General features: G+C 54.5%; 1 protein-coding gene across 1 annotated transcript in view; it reads left to right on the top strand.

The window, feature by feature from the left end:
• HHIPL1 (HHIP-like 1) overlaps nucleotides 1-14,700 on the top strand; it is a 24,040-nt gene that overhangs the window by 8,340 nt on the left and 1,000 nt on the right. The window contains exons 3-7 of the mRNA XM_011951586.1: nucleotides 429-578; nucleotides 3,261-3,406; nucleotides 8,517-8,598; nucleotides 12,119-12,201; nucleotides 14,651-14,694. Of these exons, the coding sequence (XP_011806976.1) occupies nucleotides 429-578; nucleotides 3,261-3,406; nucleotides 8,517-8,598; nucleotides 12,119-12,201; nucleotides 14,651-14,694 (505 nt within the window). The remainder of the gene's footprint in view (nucleotides 1-428; nucleotides 579-3,260; nucleotides 3,407-8,516; nucleotides 8,599-12,118; nucleotides 12,202-14,650; nucleotides 14,695-14,700) is intronic.

Here is a 14,700-nt window from a genome sequence, read left to right as displayed (position 1 = left end):
CGCCCCACCCCACGTGCTGTGCCGCAGGGCCTCCCTCGGAGACCGCGCCCCGGAGATCCCTGACCCTGGATCTGTCCCCGGCCCCACTCTATGGGCTGTGCGGCAGGGCCTCACTCGGGGACCACCCGCACCCCAGGCACCCCCTGACCCTGGATTTTCCCCCACCGCAACTCCACGGGCTGTGAGCCAAAGCCTCCCTCGGTGACTGCCCTCATCTCCACGGGGAGCCTCCCTGTGCCTTGGAGGCCTCCCAGCAGCGCTCTTCAGTTTCTCCTCGCCCCATCCCCATCTGGTACCCTTGCAGACACGCTTTCCACCACGCCAGTCCTGCTGTGGGCACGCCCCTCCCTCCGTGGTCGCCCCGCCCCCGCAGAATCCCTCCGGAATTCTCCTGACAGATGAACCTGTCCCCCGCGGGCTCACTGCAGCTTTTCGCCCTCCCACCCCGCAGATGACGTGCTGCCGATTTTCGCCTACCCTCACACGATTGGCAAGTCGGTCACAGGGGGCTACGTGTACCGGGGCTGCGAGTACCCCAATCTGAACGGCCTCTACATTTTTGGGGATTTCATGACCGGGTAAGTAAGTGACCTAGTGCCCTCATGCCCCTGGCTGCTGCCACTGGCTCCTTGGGACTGGCTCCTTGGTAAAGAGGAGTCCATGTATGCGCCTGTTCCTGCACATGTGCCTTGCTGCTCTGACAGGGACCCCCAGGTGTGGGCCGGACACCCACATCCACCCCGTTTTCTCCTGAGATGTATGCTGAGCCTTTGTTGCAGGCCTCAGTAACTCTGTGATAGACACTCAACTCATGGCATGAAAGACTGGAGGCTTGCTTAAGTGCGGGTCCGGTGGGCCTCCTCTCCCTCCTCAGAACCGTGGGCTCTGGGCCTGACAGCAGTTCTAATGGGCAGAAGGGCAGAATATGAATAATTTCCTGGACACTCAGGGCCACCCTCCTCCTGGGGAAGCCACAGCTTGTCACTGCAACAGCTGATGGGGGCCTGGAGCCCTCCCCCATCCCACCCCAGCCCGGACTGCAGGGAGCTCGCAAGGTTGAGAAACTAAGACCCAAGAGGACGATGGCTGCCCACCGACCTCCTAATGGGGAGAGGAGGAGGTGGGGCTTTTGTGGCCTTGGAGCCTTGCTGCCTTGTCCCCATGCTCTAGGGCAGCAGTGCCACCCACTGAGACCCTGGTGTGGGAGGAGGATGAACCACATCCCAAATAGGTTTGATGGGGGAGGGAAACCTACATCACACCCTCCTGTGAGTGCCCAGGCAGGGCACGGTGCCCAGGCTGGCTCCTGTGAGTCGGGCTCTGTCCCCAGGGGCGCTTGTGGAGCCTCATGACCACCTTGTTGTCCCATTGTACAGAGGAGAAAGCTGAGGACTAAAGAGGCCCAAGGGCAGGCTGAGACAGCCTGGTCTGAACCCTGGCTCACTTACTGGCTGGGTGACCTGAGCCAGTTACTTCACCTTTCGTTATCTTCAGCTACCTCATCTGCAAAATGGAGATGATCATAGTACTTGGCCCGTAGGGTTGTTTTAAGGTCTGAATCAGTTAATACATAAATAGCACTTAGAATCTAGTGAAGAAAGAAAGAAAGAAAGAAAGAAAGAAAGAAAGAAAGAAAGAAAGAAAGAAAGAAAGAAAGAAAGAAAGAAAGAAAGAAAGAAAGAAAGAAAGACAGAAAGAGAGAAAGAAAGAAAGAAAGAAAGAAAGAAAGAAAGACAGACAAGAAAGGAAAGAAAGAAAGAAAGAAGAGAAAGAAAGAAGAAGAAAGAAAAAGAGAGAAAGAAAAAGAAGGAAGGAAGGAAAGAAAGAAAGAATATGTTTAATATTTGGTGATTTTTTTTTTTTTTTTTTGAGATAGGGTCTCATTTTGTCACCCAGGCTGGAATGAAGTGGCACAGTCTCAGCCCACTGCAGCCTCCACTTCTCAGGCTCAAGCAATCCTCACACCTCAGCCTCCTGAGTAGTTGGGATTATAGGCGTGTGCCACCACGCCTGGCTGATTTTTGCATTTTTTGTAGAGATGAGGTTTTGCTCTATTGCCCAAGCTAATCTTGAACTCCTAGACTCAAGCGATCCTCCTGCCTCGGCCTCCCAAAGTGCTGGGATTACAGATTCAGGGCACGGTGCCCAGCCTGGTATTTCTTAATTATTTCCATGCAACCTCCTCTGACAGCAACTGAATAGGGTTCCTAAGGAGAGGGCATAAAGACATGAAGATGGCTGAAGCTGGTGGGAGAATTCTGATTTTTTGTCCAGTCTGCAGCCTGGAGCTGAGAGAGATACCTGACCTGGACCCCTGGAAGTTGGATTCTTCTCCCAGATCCACCCTTTCACCTGGGACCCAGCTTTCTCATCTGGAAAATGGGTGTAGATGAAGCCTGTTTTTACCCCTGATCGTCCTTTCTCCCTTCTATCCTTCCCAGGAGGGCCTAAGTCTCCTGACCACAGAAATTCAACTAATTTTGCCAGTATTTCCCCAGCCCCTCTGCTGGGTTAGGCAAGAACCAGGATGACAGAGATGAAGAGGACCCCTAGTACCCGAGCCAGGGAGACAGACCCATTCAGTCCACTGCACTGCAACCTCAGAGAGCCTGTGCACAGTGTGGGGGAGCTCAGCACGGCGGCCTTCAGGGAGGGCTTCACAGAGGAGGGGACATCTCTAAGCAGGACCTGGAAGTATCAATAGGTGATTGATAATCAGCGATGGGAGTAAGGAGCAAGGTTAGCATATTCCAAAGACGTTGAAGCTCCAGCGCTTGGCAGGTTCTGAAACTGGTGAACTCTTGAAAGCGCTGTTCCCTCTGCAGGATCCAGTGGGCTGGATTGCATTCAGGGGGCAGTAACCAAGCTGGTCTTGTTCATTCCTGTGGGTTTCTGGTAGGTGCGTGGTGAAGATTGCACTCAGTGACGGCTTCATGGACGTACCACATGTGCAGTCACACAGGGCCCCATGCTCAGAAAGGTTCACACTTGATCTCATGCTCTGAGGTCACCATCTTGAATTCTTAATATGTTTTGAACAAGTGGCCCTGCATGCTCATTCTGCACTGGGCTCTGTGAATTTTGTATGGTCCTTGCATGGATCAGTAGGTGAATGGATGAGTAGATGGATGGTGGAAGGATGGAGGGAAGGAGGGAGAGAGGGAGGGAGGGTGGGAGGGTGGGATGAATGGATGGATGGGTGGGTAGGTTCCCCTGGGTGCCATGCCAGGCATGGCCTCACAGTTCATCTTGCATTGCAGGCGTCTGATGTCCCTCCAAGAGAACCCAGGGACAGGCCAGTGGCACTACAGTGAGATCTGCATGGGCCGTGGCCAGACCTGTGAGTTCCCAGGCCTCATCAACAACTACTACCCGTACATCATCTCCTTCGGGGAGGATGAGGCCGGTGAGCACTCCTGAGACCTCTCCTTGCTAGTTGCTCATGCCTGGGACTGGTCCTCTATCCTGTGGTCCTTCTGGTCTCTGATGTAGGGGAAGGACCATACAGGCCTGAAACTAGTTCCCACCTGGGAGGAAGATGTTTCCTGGGCTCCAAACTTTGCATGTGCCTCTGTTAGAGAAGAGGGATCCCAATCTAGAGCCCAAGAGAGGGTTCTTGGATCTCACATAAGAAGGAATTGGGGGTAAGTCCATAGAGTAAAGCGAAAGTAAAGGAATAGAAGAATGGCTACTCCATAGACAGAGCAGCCCCAAGGGCTGCTGGTTGCCCAGTTTTATGGTTATTTCTTGATGATGTGCTAAACAAGGAGTGGATGATTCATGCCTCCCCTTTTTAGACCATATAGGGTCACTTCCTGATGTTACCATGGCATTTGTAAACTGTCACGGTGCCCGTGGGAGTGTAGCAGTGAGGACGACCAGAGGTCACTCTCGTGGCCGTCTTGGTCATGGTGGGTTTTAGCCGGCTTCTTTACTGCAAACTGTTTTATCAGCAAGGTCTGTATTTTGTGCCGACCTCCTGTCTCATCCTGTGACAGAATGCCTTAACTGTCTGGGAATGCAGCCCAGTAGGTTTCAGCCTTATTTTACCCAGCTCTTATTTAAGATGGAGTTGCTCTGGTTCATATGCCTCTGACACCTCCTCAGGCGTCTTCACCTCTCTGAGCTCCCATTTGTTCCTATGGAAAATGGAAGTAGTGGCCCCTTTCTTCCTCTCACCCCACCTTACCCTGGGTAAGGTTGCCGTGAGTTCTAGACTAATAACACGGGTAAGCATCCATGCCGGTTAGCCGGCCAGGAAGGATCTGGAGTGGTGGAAATGCAAGCAGGTGGTGGAAGAGAGCCTCTTCAGAGACCTCCCCTGGCCTTTTCCTGATGGCAAATGGATTTGGGCCATTAAATGAAGCCACATAATTATTTCAAAGCGGGTGGACACAGCCTTCTTGTCGGTTAGTGGATCCTGAATCTAGGCACTTGTGTTTTCAACACTAGGGACAGAGTGGGAGGGGAGAGGAAGAGGGGCCAGTGGAGACTGGATCCTGCTCCAGCCTCCTGCCTTTGTGCTTAGCCCGAGGATTGTTCCTGGACAAAAGCCCAGGGGCCCCCAGCGGGCCCTAATGGATGCTTATTGGGGTTGCTAGGCAACGCCCGCCCAGGGGCCTTTGGAGGGGTGTCCCCTGCCCGGCTCAGTGCCCAGAGCCCCTAGGGCTGAGTCTGGGAAACCTTTGTTGAACTGTCAGAATCTGAATTTCCAAAAAGGCAGCCCCCAGCCCCCACAGCCATTCCTAAGCCCTCTGGGCCCTTGAAAGCCCTTTCTTTTGGTCAGTAGGGGGTTAATGTGTTTTAGAAGCAGGGGTGCCCCTCCCCCACAGAGGCAGGGCCTGGAAGGAAGGTACAGTTCCCAAAAGGCCATTCCTCAGCCCTCTGACTGACACCCGAGTGTGGAAAACCAGAAGGAGGCACCAGTGAGACTGGCGGCCCAGGGACAGTTCTGGCAGCAGCCTCTGGACGGCACGGAGCCCGGAGCCCAGGGGTCCAACGCAAACAAACTTTCCCCTGCTCCTGGCTCCTGCTGCTGCTTCTCTAATTGTTCCAACCCTTGCAAATTACAAAATGAGTACCTCTGCTGGCCCAGTGTGCTCCAGGGACAGTCCGCACCAGAGACCAGGAAGGTGGCTCAGTGTCCCGCCAAGGGAAAACGTCCCCTTTGCCCTCTGAAAGTTCATGGAACTTCCCCCCACCCCAACCCCGCGAGACAGAGCTTCGCTCTTGTTGCCCAGGCTCGAGTGAAGTGGTGCAATCTCGGCTCACTGCAACCTGCAGCCTCCACCTCCCAACCTCCCAGGTTCAAGCGATTCTCATACCTCAGCCTTCCAAGTAGCTGGGATTACTGGCACGCGCCACCACACCTAGCTAATTTTTGTATTTTTTTAGTAGCGATGGAGTTTCACTATGTTGGCTAGCCTGGTCTCAAATTTCTGACCTCAGGTGACCCCAAAGTGCTGGGATTACGGGTGTGAGCCACCACACCCGGCCGAGAAATTGTCCCTTTTTATGCTCAGGTGCAACAAAGTATGGGCAGCTGTGTAGAAATGTGATTGGACAAAAAGGGCCTGAGCTCATGCTGGTTGAGTGGGAGAGCCAGCACAGCCTGTGTGTCTAGATTCTTCTTGGCCTCTCTGCGCTTGCATTCCTTCCTTCTGGCTATGGGGCTCTCCCTGGAATGGGAGTCTGATGACCTGCAAATGGGTCAAACAGGTCAGATCATCTCCTCCTTCTTTATTTTAGAGGCAGAGTCTTGCTCTGTCATCCAGGCAGGAATGTGGTGGCGCCATCGTGGCTCACTGCAGCCTCAAACTCCTGGGCAATCCTTCTGCCTCAGCCTCCCAAGTAGCTGGGACTACAGGCTCATGTAACTATGCCTGGCTATTTTTTAAATAGTCTGTAGAGGTGGGGTCTTGCTGTGTTGCCTAGGCAGATGTGGAACTCCTGGGCTCAAGTGATCCCCTGCCTCGGCCTCCCAAAGTGCTGGGATTACAGGCATGAACCACCATATCTGACCCAGATAATTTCTTTGTTGTTGCTGTTGTTGTTGTTGTGGGTTTTTTGTTTGTTTGTTTGTTTTTGAGACAGGGTCTCGCTCTATCGCCTAGGCTGGAGTGCAGTGGTGTGATCTTGGTTCACTGCAGCCTCTGCCTCCCAGGTTCAAGCGATTCTCATACCTCAGCCTCCCGAGTAGCTAGGACTACAGGTGTGCACCACCATGCCTGGCTAATTTTTATATTTTTAGTAGAGATGGGGTTTCGCCATGTTGGCCAGGCTCTTCTCAAACTGCTGACCTCAAGCGATCCGCACGCCTCGGCCTTCCAAAGTGCTGGGATTACAGGTGTGAGCCACCATGCCTGGTCTCAGATAATTTCTTCATGGCCAGTTTTACACAGAAAGGTTGGGGGAGAGTTACAATAATATTTTTAGGTTCTATGACTGGCTTTGGGGGAAATGTGTGCTGGTTTCTATTATCTGCCGTGGGAAAGAGGGATTCTAGTTTCTATGACACCTCAGGGAAGAATAGGACTGAGAGACAGGAGGACAGGAGAAGGTCAGAGAAAATCTTTTGCTTTGGAGGCAGCTTCTGAGGCCTTCATTTTGGAGCATTGTTTTCTGAGTCTCAACAGCAGCCCTGGGCGGGCTTGGCAGCACCCGCGGGGGCTCCCTGTGTGTGCAGAGGGTTGGGGGCTACAGCTCCCAGCAGATCATGGCTGGAAGGGGCCTTGCAGTCTGCCTGGTCCAGCCTTGTCATTTTACCAATGGGGAAACTGTGGCTGACTATGAACGCCTGGTTATGGAGGAGGGGCACCATGCCCCACCTGGCCCCTGGACACCTCCCAGAGGGGGCCTTAAGGTTGGTTGGCCAGATGAACCAGGGAGCTCCTCAAGGGGTTGGAACAGAGGAGACCAGGGCTGCTCCTGGTGGCTCACTCCAGAAAGAGGCCCAGAGGGGAGTGGACGGCCCAAGGCTGTCTGACCAATTTAGGGCTGTGCCCATGGACTTCCCAGCAGGGACATCTCACCCGGGGACCCCCACTGCTGCAGGCTGCATCATCACCATGTAGGCCTACAGCCCCTCTCCCGACCTCCCCAGTGGGGCTGGTGCCCCTGGGTTTGGGGGTCAGGGGCCTTTGACCACTCAGCGTACTGCTCGCCTCATCCCCCAGCCCCATCACAGCTGGGTCTACCCAGGTTACACAAGTTAACCCTCAAGTGCCTTCCCTTTGCATTTCCCGAGTTTCCTGTGCCTTGCTTCTCAGACCCCACCCCCATGCAGCCCTCCCTGACTGCACCTGTCCCCAGGGATATGCTTTTCTCCAACCTGTTACCAAGCTGTCTGTCTCAGCCTCTCTGCGGGGAAACCTCCCTCCCTGCTCCCAGCGCAGCCGAGCTCTCTGCTATCCTTTTACAAGGACAGAGCTATTAGCGTGGCTGAACCCTCAGGATGAGTCATGTGTGGCTCCCAGCCACCATGCATCCAGCCACCATGCATCCGATATTGGTGTGGGGCTGGGGCAGCAGACTTTCCTGAGTTCTGGTCCTGGCTTAACCATTCACTAGCTGTGTGACTTAGGACAAGTCACTTGACTTCTCTGAGCCTCTTTTTTTTTTTTTTCTCAGCTGTGATGTAGGAATAACGCAGCCTGTTTTCAGGACATAGATACCCCTGGCAGCAGGGGTTAGGAGGGAGGATTGGAGTGGGAGGAGCAGGGAGAACCTACATTCCCTGAGACAGTCCTCAGCACCAGGGACTCAGAACTCTAACGGTTACATTTTCAGCGCAGCTCTGAGACCGGGAGAAGTTGAGGCTCAGAATGGGGCCATCACACAGCTGCTGGAGATCACAGGCGACCAAGCAGAGGGGCTAGGACCTACACTCCCAGCCATGTACTCTGCTCCTGCCTGGGAGGTCCTTGCTGTCAGTAGAGAGACACCCTGGCCTCGAGGACCTGGCAGGGCCCAAATCCCAGATGACGACCGCAATCATAGCTAGCTAATGCTGATTAGGCACACGCTCTGCGCTTTTCAATCCTTGTAACAGCCCAATGAGGCCTGCCCATTTTAGAGATGAGGAAGCTGAGGCTCAGAGAGCCACATGTGCCTGCGGGTCCCCCAGAAGCAGTCAGTTGGGGAGCTGGGCTGTAACCCCCTCGTGTGTGCCCAGAGGTGTGTGGGGCTGGGCATGAAACCCAGGTAGGTGACAGGGGTGGTGCTGGGTCACCGGGAAAAGGCAAGAGTGGAGGTCTGAGCCTGGCTGGGTCCAGGCAGAGCGCCTGACACCCGGGAGACCAGGCTCCAGAGGCCCTTGGGCACAACCCAACGCCTCACCTAGCCTCAGTTTCCCTTTCTGGGGACTGGACAGCTAGACTGAGCTGGGATGCCTCACGTGATGGCTAGCTGGGGTTGGGGTGGATTTCCAAGCCTGCGGGGAGCGGGGTGGTGAGGCGGGGCTGGCTGGGACGGTATTCTAGGTGCGGGTCTCACTGGTCACTTTGTTCTGTTCAAAGGGGAGCTGTACTTCATGTCGACAGGGGAGCCAAGTGCCACAGCTCCACGCGGGGTTGTCTACAAAATAATTGACCCGTCCAGGTGAGTTCCGGCCTCCAGGACAGGGAGCGCCTGCTCTCTGTCAGGCCTCCTAGCTCCATTGGCTTGTCCCCCCCACCTTGCCCTCAGGTGGGCACTATTAATCCCCGTTTTCAGACAAGAACCTTGAGGCCCAGAGAGGGACGTGATTCGCCTCAGTTCCTCCGGCAAGGGGCAGACCCAGGATTCAGACCCGGGTCTGCACGCCTCAAAGCACAGGTCTGTTAGGATAAGAGGGAGCTGGAGAGGCGACTGGGGCTGAGGGCGGAGGTTTCGCTCAGCTTTCTTGCCTGGCCCGCCCTCCCTGCGTCTTCCTCCTGTCTAGCAGGCCCCTCATTCCTCATTTCCTGGGCTGCCCCTGCATTCCCACAACCCAGCCCCCAATTTGCCTCTGCGATGCCTCCCAGATGACACCATGATCCCTGTGTGTCCCCGCCCCATGCCTGCCCATCCTCCTGTTGTCTGTCTTCCACTGGGGAAAACACACTGGGGCTCCCTTCGCCGGCTCCATCTCCCCGGCTTCCCTTCTAGCTGTAAGGCCAGAAGCGCCATGCCAGGCCGTGTCCCAGCTCCTTCCGTGTGCAGCTTATTAAACTCTCAGCCGCTCATTTTACAGTGGTGGAAATGAGCACAAAGATACAAAGTCGCGGGCCCGGGGCCCAGAGCCATGGTTGGGCCCAGGCCGCTGGCTCCAGAGCCCTGCCCTAACCCCTCGGCTGTGTGCCTTAACCTCACCCTCTTCAAGTACCTTCCCCAACCCACTTTGCCCTCCAGGCCCCTGTCCAGCCCTTCCTCAGTTCTCCTCACTCAGACTTGTAGTCTCTGGGCTACACGACTGACTGTCTCCCAGCTGCTCTGGGAGTCTCAGGGCCAAGCCTGTATCTCTTCACTCTGCAGAGGCCGCCCAGATACTGCAAATGGCATGGAGCAGAGACTCAGGAATGCTGGATGAATAAATGAGTGATCAGCGTTCTAAGCTGCTTCTCAGCCCTTAGATTTTCGCATCTCTGCTGGTTTCCACAGGAGTCCGAACGTCCCTTCAACACCCGGTGCGGACATGGCTTGTGCTTATCTCTAACACAAGGCCTGAGGTTGCACTCCAAGAATCCACATATTTGGCAGACCCTAGGAGTCCTCAGTGTGTTTACTTACCCTAAACTTTGAGACACGCCAGGTTTGGGAAATTCCTGAAACAAGCTGGTGTGTTTCATGTTCTTGGGAGGCAGATGGGAGGAGCTCAAGTCCAGCCTGGGCAACAGAGGGAGACCTTGTCTCTAAAAAAATTAATTACTTTTACAAAAAGAAAACTTCTAAAACACTTATTGTGCTTAAAATATTTTGAACTGGGCTCAGTGTCTCACACCTGTAATCCCAGCACATTGCAACCTCCACCTCCCAGGTTCAAGTGATTCTCCTGCCTCAGCCTCCTGAGTAGCTGGGACTACAGATGCCTGCCACCACACCTGGCTAATTTTTGTATTTTTAGTAGAGATGGGGTTTCGCCATGTTGGCTAGGCTGGTCTTGAACTCCTGACCTCAAGTGATCGGCCCACCTCAGCCTCCCAAAGTGCTGGGATTACAGGTGTGAGCCCCCACACCTGGACTCCACACTCTTTTCAAAGGATGTTTCTGGTTGTTCTCCAATGCCCTTTTCCTGTTCCAGGATCCCATGTTACCTTTAGTGGTTGCATCTCCTTAGCTTGCCCTGTTTGTGGCAGCTTCTCACTTTCCTTGTTTACAGACTTTTTTTTTTTTGCTTGTTTGTTTTAAAAGCACACGTAAATTATTGACATGACTTTTTATCAAATAAAACATAATCACTTCCTCCTTCCATCCCTTCCTTCTCATTTCCATGAGGTCCTGACCATCGTTATCTATGCAGTGCCAGGATTTACATGGTTGTATTTGGATCACACGCAGACTTGGTTCTTTTTCCTTCACTTATGCCCATTTTGTCTAAATGTTGCAAACATCACCCTCAAAAAAACCGTGTCTAATGGTTGTGTGATTTTCTGCTGAGTCACTATAACTTATTCCTCGGAATTTTAGGTTATGGCCAATTTTCAGAAAAGAATGCTTCTCTGAGGAAATGTTACATATACCAAACGAGTGCCTAATTCATGCCAGATGTTGCCTTAGATCCATCATCTTTGGTTTTTCCAACACTGTTTCCCTATTGGCTTGTTGTCCCCATGTCATAGAGAGGGACGCAGCAAGACTTAGGGAGTTCTCTTGCTCACAGTCTTGTGTTAGGAGCCAGAAGTGGGCGAGATTCCTCCCTCCCGCCCTGACCCTTCTCCTCCCTTCATTCTCCTGGCTTGGAATAACTGTTTCTTTGCACCCACACGTATTACACAGAGGTCCCATTATAGAACATTTGGAAAATGAAATAAATGGGGAGTGGAGGAGGTAGGGTCAGGTCATCTCTTACTACCCACACATAACCACTGTGGCGTTTTGGGGTGGACATCCTACCCTTTTGCATAACAAAGACTTTTAATGCAATTTCCTTAAGGAACAAAAGCCCCACTGGGTCTGTCGAAAGTGTGTGGATGTTCTCTGGAGGTCAGAGCAAGAAAAAACCTCACTTTTCCTGCAGCTTTGAGAAGTGTGTGTGCCTGGTTGTGTCTGCAGCCTCTGGGGACAAAGACCCTTGTTTCTCTTTTGTGTCCCTCTTCGGCCAAGCCTGTCTGGAGGCCACTCCGTGTCACGTGGCTACTTCACCCCTTGGCCTTTCCACTGAAATCCTATTGAAGTCGTGGGCCCACGTGGGTCTGTCCTGGAATGGGGTCATTCCCAAAGAATCACAGATCAACGGCCAAAAACTAATTAAAACGGAATTCCATTTCCTACTGTGCCCTCAAAAATGTCAAAGGAGACCCAATTCCTAGCCCTGGCACCCTTCTCTGCCTCTTTTGTCTCCCTGCTCTCGCAAACCCCACACGCCAAGGCCCCAAATCCCTCAGCTCTGCCTCCAGGCCCAAGGCTTGCTTTCCTCACCCCTGCCCCGTCCTTTAGATGGTTCCAGGCAGAGGAATCTCTCAGATTCTGCATCATCAGAAATCCAGGAACCAGAGGGTCTGAGAGAGACCCTCCTCAAAGGCTGTGGAGCTGGTGGGAGAGGGTGGCGGGCAGGAATCAGGCTGCATTTCAGGAATCTGATGGCAGGCTGGGGGAGTAGAGAGACTCGCATTTGTTCACACCCTGAGGACAGAGTCCATGCTCTGGATCAGAAGTGTCTTGGGAAACAGTAAGCCTCCAGCCCTGGTGCTATCCTGGCAGAGGCTGAGCTTGCAGCCAGTGGGCTGTCATAGGGGATTCATGCCCTGGAGCTCTTAGAATCCTGGGGGCATGGAGTGGGCAGGGATGCCACAGGCCACACAGCAGGTGCATGGTAAATGGCCGCCTGTTACTGTCGTTGCTGTTCATGCCTGCCTCACTGCAGGGGAAAGGCAATGGCAGGGGGCAACCTCAGGGTGGGCTCCCAGAGTGAGACTGATAACCTCCTGTGTGTCATTGGCAGGCGGGCACCACCTGGCAAGTGTCAGATCCAGCCTGCTCAGGTGAAGATCAGAAGCCGCCTCATCCCCTTTGTGCCCAAAGAAAGTAAGTGCCCGCCAGTGGAACACTGAGGGTGGGGGGAGAGATCCCACAGCCCACAACGGCTGCCTTTCCAGCCAGACGCGGGTCTTACCAGCTGGACCTAGATGTCCCTCTTCAGCCCCTGTGCCTAGCACTGTGCCTGGCACACATTAGACAAGGTGGTAAGGTGGATGGGACTTTTACTAAACTGGGTCTTGCTTGATTGGTCACAATTCCTTAAACCAAGAGAGAAATAGCTAGTGCCAGGCAAGGTATGCTCCGAGTTCTTGGGAGGGACAGAGAAAGAGGATGTATCTGTGTGTAAGCAAAGGAGACTGGAAGAGTTATTTGTGGGAGGGGTTGGCATGTGGGCTGGGCCTTCATAGATTGTTGACAAGGCTGATGAGGAGAGATGGCAGAGCAGGGCCACAAATGACTGCCCATGGGGCCTGGGGCTCGGGGGAAGAGGATGCCCCAGGTTGGGGCTATTCCCCTGGGCCCAAGTTACGTGGGAACAAAGACCCCGTGTTGCCAGGTCTTCCAGTTCTTCAGAGAAGCAGAAAATCCCCCCATTCACTCATTCACCACGGACACGTGCCCTGCCCTGGGGATACAGCACACGGTGAGACACTGCGGTCCTCGCCTTCTCAGCCTGTTAGGTACAACCTCCCAATTCAAAGTGTTGGCAACTAGTTCAGAATTTTAAAAATCACTCTGTGGGCCAAGGAAAATATTTCAGCAGGCCAAGTGGGCTCAGCAGGCCACCCATTGGCAGACTGGGTGTGTGTGGGGGTGGGGAGGGCAAGAAGAGAGGGAGGCTAAGCACCTGGGCAGAAGAGGTACCCAGGGTAGAGGGCGAAGGGTCTGAGCTCAGTGATTTTGGAAGTGAGTTCTGGTCGCAGTTGGTTTCAGGGCTTGGTGAGTTTTTCATTCATTCATTCAGCAGTTTCTGGCACTTTTGTTAGTTACTGGCTCCACGCTGGATGCCGGAGCCACATTGAGAAGTCAGACCAGGCCCTGTTCTGGCTGGGACAGACAGAGATGTCATTTACTGTCCCAGGCCTCATGATTGAAGTGTGTGCCAGGTACCGTGAGGACCCACCCAGAACAGTGGAGACTGGGGTCGGGGGTAGGGGTTCCTGGAGTCTGAAAAGAAGAGGAAGGGTGCACCAATGGGGGGATGCACTGAGGGGGGTGGCACCTAGGGGAATGGCACTGAGGGAGGGTGCAGAGTGGGGGATGCACCCGGGAGGGGGTTGCACGGGGGGGGGGAGCACCTGGGGGAGTGCACTGAGGAGGGTTGGCACCAAGAGGGAGGTTCACTCAGGGATGCACTGATGGGGGTGGCAGTGCAGGCAGGGGGAACAGCGAGAGCCACAGTGGGAGAGGTGAGGCAGCCTGAGGAGCAGGAGGTGTGGGCCAGGGGCCAGGGTGCAGGGACAGGGAGCACCTTGTCCATGTCATGGTGCTCCGGGCCCTGGCCTGTGCTTGGCCTTGTGCTGAGAAGCCCTTTCTCAGCTCCCTCTCAGTGGTTTTCAAAGTGGGACTGGCGGAGGTGGGGCCGGATTAAAGAGGTCTGGCCCGGTGGTCCCAGGATCCTCCCCATGGTAACTGAACAGTCTTGGGCTGTCACACATGGCAGGGCCCAGTGCCTGGCACTGCACCCGTGTGGAGTAGGGCTGGGCACAGCAAAGTGGAGATTGAGGTCTATTCCTGTGGCTGACCTGGGCCAAGCGTGTCCCCACATTCTGCAGGGACAAAGGGAACCACCTGCCTCAGCTCCCTAGCACTGATTGCACTCAGGCTCTGTCAGGGGGTATAGAGGCTCTGCCTTGTTCCCCAGCCAGACAACCAGAGCACCCCCATCGTACCCGCTGTGACAGGTGCCAACCTTGGGAGCGAGGAGGAGAGATTCACCCTGACCCCAGGGATCCCTGTGCAGCCTGCTGGCCACTGGCCACTGGCCACCATAGACCTGCAGCAATTTTTACCTATCTGTGGGTCTCAGCTTCTTCACCCTCACAACCAAGGCCTGGAAGAAGAAACGGTGACTTGCTCTTAGAAGACTTCCCAGACACTCCTTCCCTTCCGTTGCCTTCCTGAGTTCTGAAGTGCCAGGGGCTGGCTCCCCCGCCCAACGTGGGGACTCCTAGGAAGGCCGGGCTTGCGGTAGGGAGACACAGCAACAGCAGACTGGCACAAAGCAGTTGCCAGTGTTTGCTGCATGACTGAAAAAGCCCCTGGCACTTGAGTCCAGGCTGGCATCTTGCTGGGTCCAGGTGACCTGGGAAGCACCACTGGGAGCACAGGCGGCATCCTGTGTGATGCATCTGGGTGTGAGTGCAGGGCAGACCCAGGACATCCTTCTCTGAGTCTGCCCTCTCCGCACAGGTTATAGGGCAGCATAGGGTGGGCAGCAGGGCTGGACAGGGGCTCCTGGATCCCTCTGATGGCATACTCTTCCTCTGCGCAGAGTTCATCCCGAAGACACGGAGCACCGCGCGGCCTACAGCGCGGGCGCCC

Source organism: Colobus angolensis, unplaced genomic scaffold, assembly GCF_000951035.1.
Source record: "Colobus angolensis palliatus isolate OR3802 unplaced genomic scaffold, Cang.pa_1.0 Scaffold32, whole genome shotgun sequence".
Classification (NCBI taxonomy): domain Eukaryota; kingdom Metazoa; phylum Chordata; class Mammalia; order Primates; family Cercopithecidae; genus Colobus; species Colobus angolensis.
Note: the sequence above shows the minus strand (reverse complement) of the source record. Positions and strands in the feature narration are given on the sequence as shown.